At 53.1% G+C, this 18,768-nt stretch overlaps 1 protein-coding gene across 10 annotated transcripts; it reads right to left on the bottom strand.

Moving 5' to 3' along the window:
* Positions 1 to 358: 358 nt before the first annotated feature.
* Positions 359 to 18,493, bottom strand: LOC122452182 (migration and invasion inhibitory protein). Of its 10 annotated transcripts, XR_006272617.1 has the most exons (12): positions 18,193 to 18,354; positions 16,411 to 16,594; positions 15,840 to 16,175; positions 15,320 to 15,401; positions 11,975 to 12,083; positions 11,835 to 11,887; positions 10,968 to 11,097; positions 10,717 to 10,813; positions 9,503 to 9,637; positions 9,100 to 9,206; positions 3,571 to 5,203; positions 2,231 to 2,830 (listed from the first exon to the last, which is right to left on the bottom strand). XR_006272617.1 is itself a non-coding variant. In XM_043485640.1 (11 exons), the coding sequence occupies exons 2-10, from the start codon at positions 16,522 to 16,524 to the stop codon at positions 9,117 to 9,119; spliced, it is 1,146 nt and encodes a 381-aa protein (XP_043341575.1). In that variant the 5' UTR covers positions 16,525 to 16,594; positions 18,193 to 18,354; the 3' UTR covers positions 359 to 1,168; positions 9,100 to 9,116. The 10 variants fall into 10 exon arrangements, 9 of the variants coding, with proteins under 9 accessions (XP_043341575.1, XP_043341571.1, XP_043341572.1 ...); XM_043485640.1 differs by lacking the exons at positions 2,231 to 2,830; positions 3,571 to 5,203 and adding an exon at positions 359 to 1,168; XM_043485636.1 differs by lacking the exon at positions 3,571 to 5,203.
* Between the last annotated feature and the right edge of the window lie 275 nt (positions 18,494 to 18,768).

Here is an 18,768-nt window from a genome sequence, read left to right as displayed (position 1 = left end):
CCACCACCCACCCAACCCTCCCAGACCTGCAGGCCCACAGGAGTCCATGCCAGCAGGGACACTCGGGCAGAGATCATCATCAGTCATTCACTGGAGGAAGTCCCTAGAATTTCCCCTCTCACCCTCTCTCAATTCTGTGTTTCAGGCCAGGTGAAGCAGACTGCCCCAAAAACAGGACTCCTATTTTGCAATATACAATGAGCCCTTGTTTTCATATAATACTCTCATATTTATGAAGCACTTACTAAGTGCCAGTTACTGTGCTGAGCATTTCATTACCCCACTGTCTCATTTACTCCTCTACACACCCCTGTATGTAGGTAGCATTACAACCATATATATATTTTTAAATTTTATTTATTTATTTTTGGCTGTGCTGGGACTTTGTTGCTGCGAGGGCATCTCTCCAGTTGCAGCAAGTAGGGGCTGCTCTTTGCGGCGGTGCATGGGCTTCCCATTGCAGTGGCATCTCTTGTTGCGGAACACAGGCTCTAGGGCGCCCAGGCCTGTTATTGCTGCTTATGGGCTCTAGAGCACAGGTTCAGTGGTTGCGGCGCAAGGGCTTAGTGGCTCTGAGGCATGTGGGATCTTCCTGGACCAGGAATCGAATCCGTGTCTCCTGCATCAGCCGGCAAATTCTTTACCACTGAGCCACCAGGGAAATCCTCCAACTTCCATTGTACGGACGAGGCTCAGAGAGGCTCACTGGCTTGCCCGGAACTGCAGGCCTCGGCTTAAGGTCCAGTCCTCTGTCCATGCAGCTGGCACTGACCCCACACAGACCTAGGAGGGTGCGCCTCCGCGCTGCAGGTAGACTTTGGCGAGAGGAGCCAGGGAAGTTTATCCAAGTTTGTTGGGAGTGGGAAGGATGGGCAGCTGGGTCTTCCTCTGGGCTGGGGTCTTCTGATCCTTCTGGTGCAGGAAGGATCCCCCTGCCCTGCACCAGATCTGGGACCTGGAAAATTCTCAAAGCTCTCTGCTTCCCCTTCCCTCCTGCTGAGATGTCACGGCTTCCAGAACAGTCTTGTCAGCTTGAGTGCTGGGTCCTTCCAGCGTTCTACCACACAGTAGGGCCTGGGGATCTCTTGAGTTTCAGGGGCTGTGTGAGGGGGTGTTTCTAGGGAGGGAGGGAGAAGCCTCATGGCCTCTGGCCACAGACAATGAGGACCTGAGGGAGAACACACTTGTGGTAAGGGCTCAGCCTGGTGCCACGACAGGGGGATGTCCCCAAAGACCACCTAAGCCACTGGCAGGCACCTATATTCATCACTGGGACCAACCTCATGCCACCCCCACCAGCCACAACATGATCCCTCGGGGCCTGGGCTTCCCCTCTTGACTTCCTGCACAGTCACAGCCCACCAACGTCACACCCTGGGGCGTCAGCCACGGGCAGGGCGCTGGTCGCCACAGCCCCACAGCTGATTTAAGCCCTCCGCCTCCCTGTGGGCAAAACCCTCAACCTGGAGAGCTGACCACCGGCACATTCGCTGCACGTGCTCTGAGCCCAGAAGGAAGAAGCAGAGGGAAGAGCCAGTCTTTCAATCAACCAACTTGATACTTTATTCCTGATTCCTTCTAACCTCCCAGGGGAAGGGGTGAGCCTGACTGAGTGAATTCAGAGAGGGCAGGCCCCTGTTCCCGTTAGAATGATGTTGGTCTCGTGACAGGGTGGGGTGGGGGACAGGAAGAGCTGATGACAATCATGAATCTTATCACCCTCTTCTCAGGCCAGCCCATGGGCAGCCCTCCGCCTGTCTAATCTCCTGTCCCTCTCTCTCCCTGGGACTATCACCCTGTATGCATGCTGAAATGAGCCAGAGGTGAGGTGAAGTGCCCAAAGGCACACGCTCATTGTTCTGTCACTCAGTCATGTCTGACTCTTGGTGACACCACGGGCTGCAGCACGCCAGGCTTCCCTGTCCATCACCAACTCCCAGAGCTTGCTCAAATCCATGTCCATTGAGTCGGTGATGCCATCCAATCATCTCATCCTCTGTCATCCCCTTCTCCTGCCTTCAATCTTTCCCAGCATCAGGGTCTATTCCAATGAGTCAGTTCTTCACATCAGGTGGCAAAAGTATTGGAGTTTCAGCTTCAGCATCAGTCCTTCCAATGAATATTCAGGACTGATTTCCTTTAGGATTTACTGGTTTGATCTCCTTGCAGTCCAAGGGACTCTCAAGAGCCTTCTCCAACACCACAGTTCAAAAGCATCAATTCTTTGGCATTCAGCTTTCTTTATGGTCCAACTCTCACATCTGCACATGACTACTGGAAAAACCATGGCATTGACTAGATGGACCTTTGTTGGCAAAGTGATGTCTTTGCTTTGTAATATGCTGTCTAGGTTTTTCACACACAGTTAGGAAGCAGGATTTTCTATCCTTCAGCTTTACTGAATTTGTTCATAGTTCAAACAGCCTTTTTGTGGAGGCTTAAGGCTTTTCCATATATATTCTATAAATCTGCAAATAGACACAGTTTTACTTTTTCCTTTCCAACTCAGATGTCCCAAATGGGAGATGGAGGGGCTGTCTGAACCCCAGTCTCTTTGAAGTCACGCTCTGTGCCCCTCTCCAAGTCAGTCTTTCAATGCAGCTCCCCGGTTGGACCAGGTCTGACCCACAAGACTGGGGCAAGCCAAGTAGGAACTTTGGTTGCAATAAAATGTACATCCTCAGAATGTCAGGATGCTATGCTCAAAAGGCACCTGGAGAAATGATCCTGGAAAATCCTGTGCTTTATGTTTCTTGGGCCATGAACGGTCCACCTCCACAAGGCTGGAGAAGCAGAACTGGTCTCTCACCCCATCAAGGAGAACCACCTCCTACAAGGCAACCAGGAGATGTTTCTGTTCTTTGGGAAGTTGGAAGGCTCCCTTGGGGAGCCAGCTGGGGCTCATTTGTTTCCACATACTCCCTAATCTTCTCACCAAGGGCCTGGGACCCATAGCTGCTGGTAGTTGAGGAATATGTCACAGCTGTTCCCAGTCATTCCCTACCTCTCATCCAGGAGGTCAGAAACTCTACAGGGCTGGGTGGGGGTGGTACTAAGCAAGACCTCTGACAGTCTGCCTGAGACACAGGACAACATGGCGTACAGAAAACCAGGAGCAGTTATAGAAGCAACCGAGCAGCCCTGGAGCCACATTCCTGGGACACTCTCCACGTTCCTGTGCTGCATGGCCTCCGTCTTCCTAAGACCTGGGGACTCATCCACTCATCCATCAAACACCTGTTTACTGCGTGCCCGTCACATGCCACATACCAAGCTCGGGGGGAGCTGAAATCAAGGCAGGCCCTGCTCCTGCCCTCGAGGAACTTTACAGTTGAGCGTAACGGGACAGGATGGGGATGCAGAGGTGGGACCTGACTCAGGTGCCTCGGCCAATCCCGTGGGGTCAGGGGAGGGCTCTGAGGAGCAGACCTGGAAGTTGAGGCCCGAGGAGGAGTTTGGGGGATAGAGAGAGCTCTGAGCAGAGGGAACAGAACAGGGTGGATGAAGGCCCAGGAGAAGCCAACAGGTTTAAGAGCCAGAAAAAAAGCTTCAGCAGGGCTGGAGCCTCACCTGGGAGGGATGTGAGACAGAGAAGGGGGAAGCAGAGGTCAGATCTTGCTCCAGCATTCTTCCTGGCACTTCCTCCATGTGTGGGCTCACTGCAGTCCCAGCACAGGGAGGGGGGCTCCACGGGAAGTGACCCTGTTGTCTGCTTCACCACTGTGTCCTCAGAGCCTGGCACAGCGCCTAGCACAGGAGCTCGATGTATGTGTGGTGAATGAATTAATGAGAGAACGAATGAACCAATGGCCAGTGAGAGTCTGTGTCTCTGCTGTGACACAGCCAGACTCCCCTGTTCCTATTTCTAAATGACTGACGTCAATTTTGGAAGATACAAGGGATCTTCAGACTTCCCAACCTGGAGATCCAGCGAAGGGACTGGGACTCGCCAGGGAGTGTGACTTTGAAATCCTATGTGGGGCCTAGAACCTTCACAACAGCATCATCAACTCAATGGACGTTAGTCTGAGCAAACTCCAAGAGACAGTGAAGGACAGGGAAGCCTGGAGTGCTGCAGTCCATGGAGTCACAAAGAGTTGGACATGACTGAGCAACTAAACAACAAAAAAGATGATCTTGCTTTTTTCCTTTGGGATTTATGCCAACAAACAATGACACTATTATTAAGCATGTAAGGTGTCCAACCACAAGAGTCCTTTGGTTTGGAGAAATGAAAGCATCCTTCCCATTGCCTTTAGGGACTTTCCATGTGGTTCAGTGGTAAAGAATCTGCCTGCCAATCCAGGACACCTGGGTTTGATTCCTGGGTCAGGAAGATCCCCTGGAGAAGGAAATGGAAACCCACTCCAGCATCCCTGCCTGGGAAATCCCATGGACAGAGGATCCTGGCAGCTACAGTCCATGGGATCACAAAGAATCAGACACAACTGAGTACACAACTCTTCTCCTCTCCCGTCACCTTCATGATGTAAATGGGAGACCAGGCTAGAGGGAAAAGCCAGATCCTGAAATACAGTTTAGCCACTAGCTTTGAGAAAACAGGAGGAAAAAAAAAAGTTCCAACTAAGAGGAAAATACCACCTCTGCTTAAATTCTAGCAGGGGAGAGGGAGACACTGAAGCAATGAACTTCATGGGTAGCAATTTAATAACATATAAAGGGGACTTCCTTGGCAGTCCAAGGGTTAGGACTCCATGCTTCCATGGCAGGGGGCATGACTTCGATCCCCAGTTGGGGAACTAAAATCCTGAATGCTGTACATCACAGCATGGCCAAAAAAAATTTAAAAAAGGAAAACACACAAGGGCTGGGATGGAGGAGTACAGGAAAGTGCAGTGTGTGATGGGGTGGATGCATCTGGGGGTCCAGGGGTTCAGGGAAGGCCCTCGTGAAAGAAGAGACTCTCCAGCTGAGATGCACACCTGGAAGGGGTAGAGGAAGGGGGACAAGAAGGGATCTGGACATCCCCTAGGGAGGGAGGGACAGCCTGGAAGAATCAGGAATGGCTTGCCTGTTCCTGGGAGGACAGAAGTGACTGTGCTGGGGTGCAGGTGAGTGAGGCAGAGCTGGAGACGTGATGCTCTGTGCAGGGCCTCTCTCCCTGTGATCTTCATCCTTGGGGTCCCTCAGGTTTGAAAAAGCCTGTTCCCCAGCCTGCTCATTCAGAGTTGATCTGGAGCGGCTGTGTGGGCAAGACAGAAGCCAGAAACCTTCTAAATGTTCAAAGGAACGGTCCTTCCAGAGAAACCACTGGCCCTGATGACTTAACAGCCTAGCACTGCAGTCTGGACTTTTATGGGAGAGAAATATTTCTATCTCATTCAAGCTGTTGCTCTTCTGGGTTGGCTAAACTTAGACGGTGATCTCAGCTGTCTATGTTGTCATTTTGTTTGACAGAAGGTTTCCAGATTCTCTTCTCCCTCCGGCCAAAGTATTTCTAACAAAACCGCTGACTCCCACAGGCTCTCTATTCTTTTTAAATATGATTTATTTTGATTACTGAATTTTCTGGCCCTTTCTTACTTTTGCACCAGATGAGTACCTTACTTGCCTCACTCTAATGTCTAACTCTGGGTTTCACCAGGTGGCATATATGTCTAAGCGCGTGCTTAATTTTTTTTTAAATTATGATTTGCTTATTTATTTGGCTGCATTGGGTCTTAGTTGTGGCAAACAGGATCTTTATTGCATCATGCAGAATCTTTTCATTGCACCCTTCGGGCTCAGCAGTTGCAGTTGCTGGGCTTGGTTAGCCCTCGGCATGTGGGATCTTAGTTCCCCGACCAAAGCGGATTCTCCCCCACCATGGAAATCCCACAGGCTTTCTTGAATTAAAATCACATGTGGGAAAACAAGAACAACAACAAAAAAACCAATCCAACTCAAAACTGGGCAAAGGACTTAAATAGGCATTTCTCCAAATAAGATAGACAAATGGCCTCTAAGCTCACCATCACTAACCATCATCAGGGAAATGCAATCAAAACTACAATAAACAAGATACGTCACACCCATTGGGATGGCTATTATATAAAAAAAAAAAAGGCAGAAAATAACTGTTAGTGAGGATGTGGAGATATTGGAACCCTTATGCACTGCCAGTGGGAATGGAAAATGGTGTAGTGGCTCCTCTGAAAACAGTATAGCAGGTCCTCAAAAGATTAAACACAGAATGATCCTACGATCCAGCAATTCCTCTTCTAGGTTTATACCCTAAAGAATTGAAAGCAGGGATTCAGAGAGACATTTGTACACTCATGTTCATAACAGCATTATATACAATAACAAAAGGTGGAAGCGACTCAAAGGTACATCAGTAGATGGATGGATAAACAAGATGTGGTCCATCCATACAACGAAATACTTTGCAGTCTTAAAAAAGGCAGGAAATTCTGACGCTTTACAACATAAACCTCAAGGACATTATGCTACATCAAAGAAGCCAAAAAAGGAACAAAAAGACAAATACTGCATGATTTCACTTGGATGAGGTAACCTAGTCAATTCATAGAGATGCAAAAGAATAATGGCTGCCAGAAGCTGGCAGGCGGGGATGGAGAATGAGTGTTTAATTGGAGCTCTGCTCAGATGATAGAGAATCTGCCTGCAGTGCAGGAGACCTGGGTTCATTCCCTGGGTCAGGAAAATCCCCTGGAGAAGGGAATGGCACCCCACTCCAGTATTCTTGCCTGGAGAATTCCATGTACAGAGGAGCCTGGCGGGCTACAGTCCATGGGGTCGCAAAGAGTCAGACACAACTGAGCGATTAACACTTTTACTTTTCCTTTCTGGTTTTGCAAAAAGAAAAAAATTCTGGGGATGGTTGGTGCTGAAAGCTGCAAAAAGTGTAAATGGACGTTAGGGCCACTGAATTGCACATATAAATGTGGTAAACTTTGTGTTTTGGGTTTTTTTGGCTGCAGTAGATTTTTGTTGCTGCAGGCAGCTTTCCCTAGTTGTGGCAAGCGGGGGCTGCTCTTTGTTGCGGTGCTCAGGCTCCTCCTTGCAGTGGCTTCTCTTGTTGCAGGGCGTGGGCCCTATGGTGGGCCAGCTTCAGTAGTTGCAGTTCCCAGGCTCTAGAGTATAGGCTCAGTAGTTGTGGTACATGGCTTTAGTTGCTCCAAGGCATGTTGAATCTTCCAGGAGCAGGGATTGAACAATGACCCTGGTATTAACAGGCAGATTCTTATCCACTAAACCACCAGAGGGGCTTCCCAGGTGGCACTAGTGGTAAAGAACCTGTCTGCCAATGCAACAGACATAAGAGATGCGGGTTTGACCCCCAGGTCGGGAAGATCCCCTGGAGGAGGGCATGGCAACCCATTCCAGTATTCTTGCCTGGAGAATTCCCATGGACAGAGGAGCCTGGCGGGCTACAGTCCGTGGGGTCGCAAAGTCAGACACAACTGAAGCGACTTAGCACACACACACACGGACCACCAGGGAAGTTCCTGTTATGTTACGTTTTATACAACTGAAAATAAATTTTTAAAAAATTGATTTAAAAAAATTACATGTGGAAGAGACTTCATTTCTTCAGGTACTGGAATCAAGTGGCAAACCATGACCTGCTGCTCAAAGTGCCCACAGACACATATGCATGATCACAGAGGCATTTGGACTTGAAAGTCTATGGAAGGGATATGCGCTGGCCAGGTAGCCCTGTGCCCACCACTCCCAGGCACCTTACCTGCCTGTCTATGGAAGCACTGGAGGTTGGAACTCCAGACGGAGTGAGGGAAGACTCAAGCGAGAGTTTGTATTGCCTGTTATTGTTGCCAATGGCTTGGAAGGTCTGTGTGTCCGTCTTGCAGGGATAGAGCTGGTGAAGTCATGACGTAGAGGACAGTAACACTCACCCAGTATACCATGCGCCCCTTCATGTCCCGACTCCACGTGACTAGTTCTGTCCAATGTACCACAAGCAGAAGTGACCTGTGTCATTTCTGGGCTGAAGCCACCAGTGGAGCCACCACTGGTCTGGGTCCCCAAAAGGCAATGTCAAAACAGAGGCCCCACTGTGACCCATGACAAACAGGTAGTGTGAGCAAGTCAGCAAGAAATAAGTATGTCAGACCACTGTAATCTGGGAATTAATTTGTTGCTGTGGCATAACCTCACTTACCCTAATACATGTGCTGTGACTGACGGGGAAAGGTTTTCTCAGCTTCACAAGCTCCAGGTGGGAGCCACAGACCACAGCCCTAGTTCCACCCCTCAAAGCTAGAAACCTCAGAAAAAGCACATGCCTTCCCTGGGCCTAGGTTCCCCAGCTACTCCATTTTTATCCTACAAATTAGAAAATTCCTATTATTCAACATATGGGGGAAAGACAGGTGCTGCTTACTAATTCAGGAGGGCAGAGGTGAGCTGCTTGCCTCTGACTTGAACCCTCCTGGCCTTTTGTTTCCCCAGGGATCCCTGCTGGGGTTCTGAATCATCCCTGGTTTCTAGGATTGGGCTTGAGATGGAAACAAGGAGCCACTGGACCCAGGAACTTTAAGAGTATCCCTTTATCACTGGACCCCGGTGTCAGGGGTCAAGAGGGGTCAAGTGGGGGTTATTCACTCCCCACTGTCACAGCTTCAGCCTCATCTACAGGGGCTGGCCTGAGACCCCAAGCCCCTTGCTGAGGGGGCCTTTTAATGCTGACCTTGACCCCAGCCTGCTTTGGGGACCCTCACCCCCCAAAAGAGCCACACTCAGTGCTGGATCCACCCCACCCAGAGCACGCTGTCAAGAGGTGTCCTTCCCCAAATGAGGAGGGCCAGGCTGAGGCCAGGGCATCTCCAAGGCTCTGAGGGCATCGGCAGGACAGACCCGGCACATGTGGGAATCTGGGGCTGCAGGGAGCACTGAGCTTTACTTACAAATGTGTCACAGAATCCCCTCACCCCAACCCCAGGGTCCCCTTCTGTGTCCCCAGGAAGGAGACAGGCCGGGGCCCACCCACTGGCCCAGCCTAGGAAGGAAGGTGGGACCTGAGTCCAACTCCAGCGAAGACTGGGCAAGGCTCCCCTCTCGTGGGCACCCCTGCCAGAGGGGAGAAGCTGAAATGATGGCAGGAGCACCGCTCACCTCCAACTGGCCAGTCCTCAGGGCTTCGGCCGGGGTGAGCGGGGCCGGGGCATGGAGGAGGGTTCTGACCAGATCAGGGTGGGGAGTGGGACCCGCGTTGGCACAGCCTAGGGAATGAAGAGAAAGATGTCAGAGGGGGCCTCTTTGGAATGGGTCCCCCCCACATCCAGCCTCATCCCCTTCTGGATCTCAGAGTTGGGGTCAGCTTCGAGGGCACGGCTGGGTAGCCAGCGGGGAGCAATGGAGACTGGAGAGGTGCCGGTGGTCAGGGCCAGGGAGATGGGAGCCCACAGAGAGAGGCTTCCAGGTTCTGACTCCCCCAACCCCAATCCCTCCCTCAGAGACTCTGCAGTCCCCACTCTGCTCCAAGGTGTCTGCCCCTCCCAGGGCACCCTGGACGTACCAGGTAAGGAGAGCCGGTGGCTGATAGCTTCTGATGGTGGGCCTCAGGGGAGACACTGGACCAGAGGTCCAGGCTCTTGGGGGCTGAGCTTTCCTCTGACTTCGGAGGGATAATGTCCCAGCCCAGCAGGCAGTGCTGTGGAGAGCAAGGGGCTAAGGCGCCTGGCTGGGGGCACGGCTCCCCACTAACCAGACAAACCCAGGGAGGAGCTGCACCTCTCCTCCGGGACTGGCAGTCTCCTCTAGGACAGGGCTGTGTCCCCCATGAAGGTGAAGGGACCCCCCCAAACAATCACAGTGTCCCCCACAACTGAGGCTCCCCCAGGGCAGAGGTCTGTATCCACCACTGTTCCCCCAGGCCTCCCTTTCCTAATCCTGTGGACCCAGACCACAGATGGGCGGAGGGAAGGCCATGGATGCTGATGGACCTGGCACATCCTGTGTGCCAGGCTCTGTTCCAGGCCCGACAAGTACTGACGCACTGACCTGGCCCCCGCCCACCCCATAAGCCTGAGGACAGTACACTGGACCCATTTTACAGATGAGCAAACTGACTTTCCTCAGTACTCCTTCTCCTCGCTTCCACCCCAGCATCCCCGGCCTCAACTGGGAATGAGTGGGGTCCCCACTGACCCCTGTCCTACCCAGGAGACCCAAAGGCTGGCTCTATGGGGGAGGCATCGTGGAAGTATAAGACCCCAAGTTCCACCTGGCTGATCACAGACAAGGCACTTCCCCTCTGCCTCAGTCTCCTCATCTGTAAACTGGAATAACAGCAGGACCTGCACTCTCTGGAGAAGGAAATGGCAACCCACTCCAGTATTCTTGCCTGGAGAATCCCATGGACAGAGGAGCCTGGCAGGCTACAGCCCATGGGGTCGCAAGTATCGGACTAAGCCACCACCGCTGCATTCTCTGTTGCGTGACCCCACAAGGTAAACCCCCTGAGGCTGTGCACACAGCACACAGGAGCATGAGCAATCAGGCCCATCTGCGTTATCAGCTCGTGGGCAGACGGGGGGTGGGGGGCCTGGCCTCCCTCAGGAAACAGGTACCGCACAGGCGATGTGAGTGGCCTGGTCTGAACTCCAGAGACTAGGGTCCTTGAGCCCAGCCTCGCTGTGTGGCTCTAGGACAGTCCCTGGCCCTCTCTGGGCCTCAGGACACATCCGAAGACCTGGGCCAGACAGGGGGCAGCCCCAGTCCCATCCTCACCCGGGGCAGCGCCAGCGTGTCGGAGGCGTCGAAGCTCTTCCGCCGGTGGATGCGGTGTTGGTGCGGGGGATCCAGGACGGACAGTGGGAGGCTCACCCTGGGGGCGGTGACAGTGCGGGCACTCCTGCAGGTCTCTCCAGGCTGCAATGGCCCAACCTGCACCCCCTCGAGACCGCGGGCCCCAGGCTCTGCTCCCCTCTGCCGCTGCCCCTGTGACTCCCATGGGTGTCCTGCCCACTCGGGCCACTCACCTGACCTGCACTGGCTCCGCCAGGGTCCCTGCACCCCGCTGGTCCCGTGGCTTCCTGCACAGGCGGCAGGGGGTGCCAGGATCCGCAGGTACCAGAAACAGGCGCCGGTTGACACGGTAACAGTACACGCCTGTGAGACCCGAGAGGAGCAGAAGTCCCTCCTCAGCTGGGGAACCTAGACCCCCTGGACTCCAACAGGCCCACCAACCCCTGCACAGCCCCAGTGGCCACATCCACAGGCCCGCCCACGTGTACACGAAGCGTGCACACATACACGTGCTCACACAGAACCACGCCGAGCACCGCTTTCTACTCAAGCATGACACACACGTGCACACGTGCTGGCATCTTCATACATTCAAATGTCATCTGTGCAAACACAGAGCACTGCTTCATATAGTCACATTTGTGGACATATACGGTGTGTTTATACTTGTAATCACACACACACAGTGCACACACATGTATGTCCACATGAACACGCCTCATACACACAGGTACATACATGGATACAAACACTGTACGCTGCACGTACAAACCCACAATATAGACTCAGATGCTCACGTAACTGAGCCGGAACCCCCCCACCTCAGATGACCCACATGCAGAGAGGAGAGGAAGGGGGTGGGGGGCATGTGGGAAACAAGGCAGCTGGGGAGGCTGGCAGTGAGTGCACAGGGCTGGCCCCACTCCCCATGAGGCCAGGCCTCAGCTCAGCCCCACCCCCTCAGCTCAGCCCACCCCCAGGGGAGGGCTCACCATCCCGTCGGGACACCAGGCTCCCTCCCTGAGTCCTCAACACTCAGCTGCCTCCCCAGGCCCCCAGGACTTGGCTGGGCTCTGGGGTAACCAAGTGTTTACACTCACATTCGTGGTCCCCCTCCACAGCATCACCTTCCTGCAGGCCTAGGAACCGGGGTCTGTGAGGGCGAGAGGGTGAGCAGGACAGGGCGAGAGGGCAAGCCGGCCTGAGCCTCCCTGCCCACCGTGTGCCTGCCCCTGCTCACTCAGGGTCACTGCAAATACACTCCTCCTTGTTGGCTTCCCGGAACTTCTGCAGCTTCGAGAAGAAGGCCTCAGGCTTGCTGGTGACAGGAAAGGTGTTGTCCAGGGACCCTGGGGGGACAACGCACAAAGAAGCTGCTGTGAGGCCAAGACTCAGGGGGTGCTCAGCACTGGCACCCCAGGCCACTGAGTCACGTACAGATCTGGAGGGGTCCCTCAACTCACGTGACACATGCATACCCAATCGTCTGTGCAAAAAGTATCTATAGAGCGCCTGCTACAAGCCAGACACTGTCTCACGTGCTGGGGAAAGAACAGCAACCTAGACAAAGCCCCCGCCCTTTTGAGGCTTACATTCTAATGTGGCCACAAACCAGTCGCTAAAGAAACCTGGGATACAATGGGGAAAGGTGACACCTATCAGGAAGTGAGAGAGAGAGTCAGGAAACTGAGCTTGGAGGGCAGAGGGGACAGAGGGAGCTTCCCTGAGGACGTGACACCTGAGTAGAGACCTGATGAGGGAGGGAAGGAGCCATAGGGACATCCCAGGCAGACAGAAGAGCAAATGCAAAGGCCCTGGGGCAGGTGTGTGCTGGTACACTGGAGTTACACTCAGAAGGTGAAATGGGCAGAGCGGTGAGAGTGGAGGAGATGTGACTGGGAAACCGCTGATGGGTTTGGGGACAAGGAGTGATACGATCACATTAGCCATGTACTTTTAGAGTATTCCTCTTCTTGCTGCAGCAAGGTGAGAAGAAGCAGGCATAGCAGTTAGGGGACTACTGCAGGCATCCTGGTGGAGACAAGACGGTGAATTCTAGAAATATGTTGAAGGCAGGGCTACGAGGATGTATGTATTGGAAAGGAGAGGAAAAATCAAGGCTGATCTCCAGATTATGGCCATTAGCACCATGAACAGAGCTGCCGCCAATAGACATAGGAAAAACTGCGGGAGGGTGGACCAAAAGCTGTGGAAGTCAGGACCTTGATTTTGGACCTGAGATTTGTTTAGGACACCTAGTGAACCAGGCAGAGAAGAAGGTCAGATACACAAGTCTGGAATTCAGAGGAGCAGCATGGGTTAAGTGGGTGAGAAGAGGGCGAGGAGAGTCTTAACACTGATGGGGCCTAGGGAGTTTGGAGGTTGGAACAAGAAAGCAGATCTGGCAGAGGAAACTGGATGTAGCTGCCAGGGAAGTGGGGAAGAGCCAGGGGGGTGCCCAGGTTTGGAAGCCAAGGGAAGAAAGAGCTTCGGGGAGGGAAGAGGGAGTGGCCACTGTGTCTATGCTACTCAGGGGCCAAAAAGTGTGTGGACTGAGAACTCAGCTGGCAGCTGGTAACGCAGTGGTCACAGCTAACCTGGGGTGGTGTCAGGGACTAAAGCCTGATCTTAAGAAAAAGTCAGGGAGAGAAACTGGAGATGGAGAATCAAGATGGCCTTTAGAGTTTCATGATAAAGAAAAGCAAAGAACACGGGTGTTAACTAGAAACAGGAGGGGAAGTCACAGTCTTAATCAGTTCTCATTAATACTCCCAGCTTTACCCCAACCGGATGTGAGACTTTGCTAAGCTTTTCAGTCTCTTGGCCCTCAGCCTTCTCATCTGTCAATGGGGACAGTAACACTACCCACCTGATCAGATGATTGTGAAGAGTCAAGAAGTTAATGGTAGGAAAGCTCTTGGGACAGGGCCCAGCACAGGACAAGCGCTCCGTGAAATCAGTTCTCATTAATACTTCCCTGTGTTCATACGCGGACGGAGCAGAATCATGGTGGAGGGAGGACAGGAGAGAATTACAGGAAGCAAGAGCTTTGGGAATCAAGAAGGAATGGGGCCAAGCACACAAATGCACAGACAGGCTGCAGACAGGAGCTCAGAAAGGAGGAGAGAGGTGCACACGGACACAGGGCAGGGACGGGGCAGGCGCCTCCGCTTTCCCAGAGACAAGAAGCAAGGCGGTGAGCTGGCAGACAGGGACTATGTCCCCACCTCCACAGGGGCCCAGCAGCCACACAGAGCCCCTGCCTTGGCAGGAACTCAGCCTCTCCGTGCGTCAGTTTCCTCCTTCATGAAAGTGAGGATCCAACAGTCCAAGCTCTGAAGACTGTCCACTCACTCCTTCAACCAGTGTTGGCTGAGGACCTACGGTGTGCCGGGCCCTATTCTAGGTTCACGGAACACAGCAACGAAAAGACAGCCAGGCCCTTGCTCCAACGGAGCTCATGAGCCAGACAAGAAACAAGCAAACAAGATGATTTCTGAGAAGGAATGAATGAAGAACACAACAGTAGCTGATGCCACAGGCAAGGATGCAGAGGCAGTGGTCCTACGACCTTGTGCTCGTGCAAGGCGCCTGCCATTTGAACTGAGTGCTCAGTGATGAAAAGGAACCAGCAGGTGTGAATCTGGGGAAGTGCATTCAAAGCAAAGGGAAGAGGGACTTGCATAGCAGTCCAGTGGTTAAGGCTCCATGCTTCCAATGCAGGGGGCATGGGTTCAATCCCTGGTTGGGGAACTAAGATCCCGTGTGCTGCACAACACCGCCAAAGCAAAGCAAACAGCAAGTGCAAAGGCAGGTGGCCATGAGCACACAGCTGGTTCAAGGATCAGCAAGGAGGCCAGCGAGGCTGGAGTGAAGAGTCAGAAGATAGATGGTTAGAGGTTATGTCACCGGGCCAGATCATACCTCAGAAGTCTAGATAAGGATTTTGGATTTTACTCTAAGTGCTAGCTTCCTAGGTGGTGCTAGTGGTAAAGAATCCACCTGCCCAATGCAGGAGACGTAAGAGACCTGGATTTGATCACTGGGTTGGGAAGATACCCTGGAGGAGGGCATGGCAACCCATTCCAGTATTCTTGCCTGGCGAATCCCATGCACAGAGGAGCCTGGCGGGCTACATGGGGTCGCAAAGAGTGAGACACAACTGAAGTGACTTAGCGTACACACTAAGTGCCAAGTATTCTGAATGACGTGATCCGATTCCCAGGTTTCAAAATTCATTCTGGCTGTTGAGTCAAAAATGGATGACAATGGGGTTGGAAAGAGGCCAGAGGCCATTCATCCAGGAGGCAACTGAGGTTGCTGGGGGAGTCAGGGAAAACGTAAAGAGATGATATACATACAGTTTCCCAGGGCCTGGCACACAATAAATGCCAAAAAAAATAAGGCAGCTCTCATTCATTCAACAAACACTCGGCGAACACCATCTCTGTGCTTTTCACTGTGCCAAGGGCCGAGGCAGAAGACGTGGTACTGAAGATTCTCCCACCTGGTGGGGGCTCAGGCAGGTGCACAAGCAAGCTAGGGCCCCCCACCCCCAATCTCCAGGCCCTAGGGAGGGCCACACCTGCAATCCAGTCATAGCCCAGGTAGGGTCTCAGGCGCCAGCTCTTCTCAGGCACTGGAGACTCCTTCTTGGTCACTCTTGGCTGAGGAGGGAGGCAAAGAGGGGCAAGGTTGTGCTAGCAGGCCCAGCCCAAAGGAGGCCCCACCTTGACGGGAGGAAAGGGGCTATGTCTTAACTTACACCCTGACGTAGGCCCCAGGGCTCAGCTGAGGACTTGGGGGCTGGAGGACAAGAGTTCGACCTCCCACTCCCCCCACCACGTGTGACTGTGAACAAGTCTGTCCTCTGAACCTAGGTCTTCCCATCTGCACAATGGGGCTGGTCACCTTCTTCCCAAAGTGCTCTCTGAAAAACTAACGGCCACAACTTATCAAGCACTCAGGCCAAGCAGGACATGACTCATAGCACCTCCCAAGAGCCTCTCACCCTGGAAGGGAGGTTGCCTGTGAGTGCATCTGTCAGAGGGGAAATTGAGGTTCGAGGAAGCCCCATCAATGGCTGCCCCACTCTCCCACATTACCTTAGACAACTTGCCCTGTTGAGCCAAGATGGACCTTAGGGCCTGGGCCTCCTGGGTTCCTGGACTGTCCAGCTCTGCTGAAAGCTCTGAGTCACTTGAGTCTGAGATGGCCAGTAAGGGAGCTGAATGGGGCCTCGGAGGGCCTGGGGACTCCTGATGTAGGCATTTGGCAGGTGGGAGAGTGTTCATCCCAGAGCTGGCCTCGCCAGGCCAGTACCTATCACAGGGGTCACCAGGGTGGGCATCTTGTGGGCAGGAGGCTCTCGAGGAAACTGAGGACATCTCTTGGGATGATGGCATCTCTGAGTCATGGCTGCTGCTTGAGCCCAGGCTTGACTGGAACAGAGAGGCTGGGTCAGCAGCCATCCACCCAGCTGGCCTGCGTTAGGCATGAAGGCCAGCTCCTCATCCTTGCTCAGCCTCTGCCATACCTTCCCATGCTGGGCCTCACTCAGTTTTCTCATCATCAGTAAAATGGGCGCACTGCATAAGAGGACCTGGAAGGCCTTGATTCTGGCCTGAGGGTTAGGCAGCCCCTCTCTCACCCCAGGGACTTGGCCAAGGTGCTTACCTCTGAGGCTGCCTTGGCCATGGACCGCCGCACGGCATCCTGCCCGACCCACAGTTGCCTCAGGAGCTCCAGGTTGAGCTGCCGCAGCTGAACTAGGTCCCTGATCTCCACCATCCTGGGCTTTCCACAACAGATGTCACCAACTCCTGGACCACAGACTGCCCTCAGGGCTGGGTTCTCCTACCTGAAGCCAAGACAGAGAGCATGACAGCAATGAGGAGGCTGCCCTTCAGAGCCAGAGAGTCAAATCCCCACTCTGATATTCCCTAACTGGGAAACCTCGGGCAAGTTAATTAACCTCTCTGTGCCTCAGTTTCCTCATCTGCCAAACAGATGATAATGGCATCAACCTCATAAAACTGTTGTAAGGACTAAAGGAGGTAATGCATATTATATCTGGTGGTCCAGTGGTTAAGACTCCACACTTCCAATGCAAGGGGGCACGGATGGGTTCGATCCCTGATCAGAGAACTAAGATGCCACACTCAGACCCGCCAAAATATTTTTTAATTAGAAAAAAACCTTAGTATAATACCTGGCACACACAATGAGCACTCAATAAATGCTTATTATTGTTAAACTAGCCAGAGCATGTTTCCTGACATGTCGAAAGAGATTAATCTCTCCCCTTTAACAACCTCAACTATGAAATTATAACTAGTTTAATTTGTAGAAATCAACCCTGAATATTCATTGGAAGGACTGATGCTGAAGCTCCAATACTTTGGCCACCTGATGCGAAGAGCCGACTCACTGGAAAAGACCCTGATGCTTGGAAAGACTGAAGGCAGGAGAAGGATGAGATGGTTGGATGGCATTACCAACTCTATGGACATGAGTTTGAGCAAACTTTGGGAGATTGTGAAGGACTGGAAAACCTGGCGTGCTACAGTCCATGGGGTCACAAAGAGTTGGACATGAATGAGCGACTGAACAACACCTTAATTTGTAGTGGACAATTAGGACAATGTTTTACAAATGTAAAACATTATAACTTTCAAATTCAACACAAATCAAATTTCTGAAGGGACTCGTCCTTCTCTCCTGCCCTCCCTTCTTCTCTGTTTTTTTAAACAACTGAAGAAGTTCAGAGAAATTAAAATACTAGCCCCAAGTCACACTGCTTGTAGTGGCAGAGCCAGGATTTGAACCCAAATGTGGCTCCAGGGTCCATTATGACAACCTTTCCCCAAACAGTGTGGAGGGGGGCCTAGGAAGCCACCTCCTCATTCTCCAGCCTTTGGCCCCCCAGGGATCTGGGCTCAAGGACACACTGATGCCTCTGGAAGAGATTTCTGCCCTTAGGGGAAGAGGCTTCATCTTCTCTCTTGAGCTCCAAGCCCAGATTCCTCCAACTAGAAATTCAGTCTCCTCCAGTACACATGATCCTTTTCTAACACTGGGTCCAGTCAGATACCCTGCTCTCAGAAACCCTGCCCTGACCCCAGTCCTTCCACCCACACTCCTCACCTGTGGACCACACATATCCGGGCCCCCTCCTCAAGGCCCGGCTGCAAGGGCTAAAGCAGAGAGACCCGCCCCCTCACATACACCCACGCAGGGAAGGGAGGACAGTGGAGTTGCGAGTACAGCGGTGGGAGGTGCAAACAAGTGGGGAAGACAGCCTGATCCCGGTTCCCGCCCCCATCTGACTGAACGACTTTGGGCCTCCGTTCTCGCATATCGTTAAGGAGAGAAAACCTCTGACGGCGCTGACGGCGCTCTGGAAAGCCAAAGCTGCGCCAAGGCGACGGGAAGGCAACGTTCAAAAGAGAAACACACTGGGGCAGCGGCAGTGCAGCGGAACGCAGGGGCGGGACGTCCCCCCCGGCAATGGGAGACTCGGCCTCCCTCTTCTTTCCCATCGCGGGACCCGGACGCTCCGTGGAACTGCACGTGGAACAATCGGTCGAACCACTCCTCTCCAACCCCGGGGCCCGCCACTTCCGCACTCACCGATGGGAAGTCGGGGAATCAAGCGGCCTGCCGCATCCAGCGTTGCCCAGAGTTCCGCCAGGCCCACCCAACGCGTCACCAACTGGGGGCGGAACCTGATTCGGGCGCCCTGATTGGCCAGGCGTGGGGCGGAGCCGGGACGCTCCTGGGAGCGTTACTTCGCAGCAGAAGCGGCAGTTTCAACATTGGGGCGGGATTCAACGCTGATTGGTCAATTCCGAGACCAGGTACTAGGGTTCGAAATGGGGCGGGCCCCCAGAGGACGGGCTTCGATTGGTCCGGACAAGGCCTCGGTCTCTTTCTCGTTTGGTTGCGTCAGTTTTAGCTTCTCGACCCGGGAGGGTAAGTGGCGGCCAGTGACTCATGCTTTCATACTTTCTTTCATGTACTTATCTTGCCTGT

Source organism: Cervus canadensis, chromosome 13 (assembly GCF_019320065.1).
Source record: "Cervus canadensis isolate Bull #8, Minnesota chromosome 13, ASM1932006v1, whole genome shotgun sequence".
Lineage (NCBI taxonomy): Eukaryota > Metazoa > Chordata > Mammalia > Artiodactyla > Cervidae > Cervus > Cervus canadensis.
This window is presented reverse-complemented; position numbering and strand designations above follow the sequence as displayed.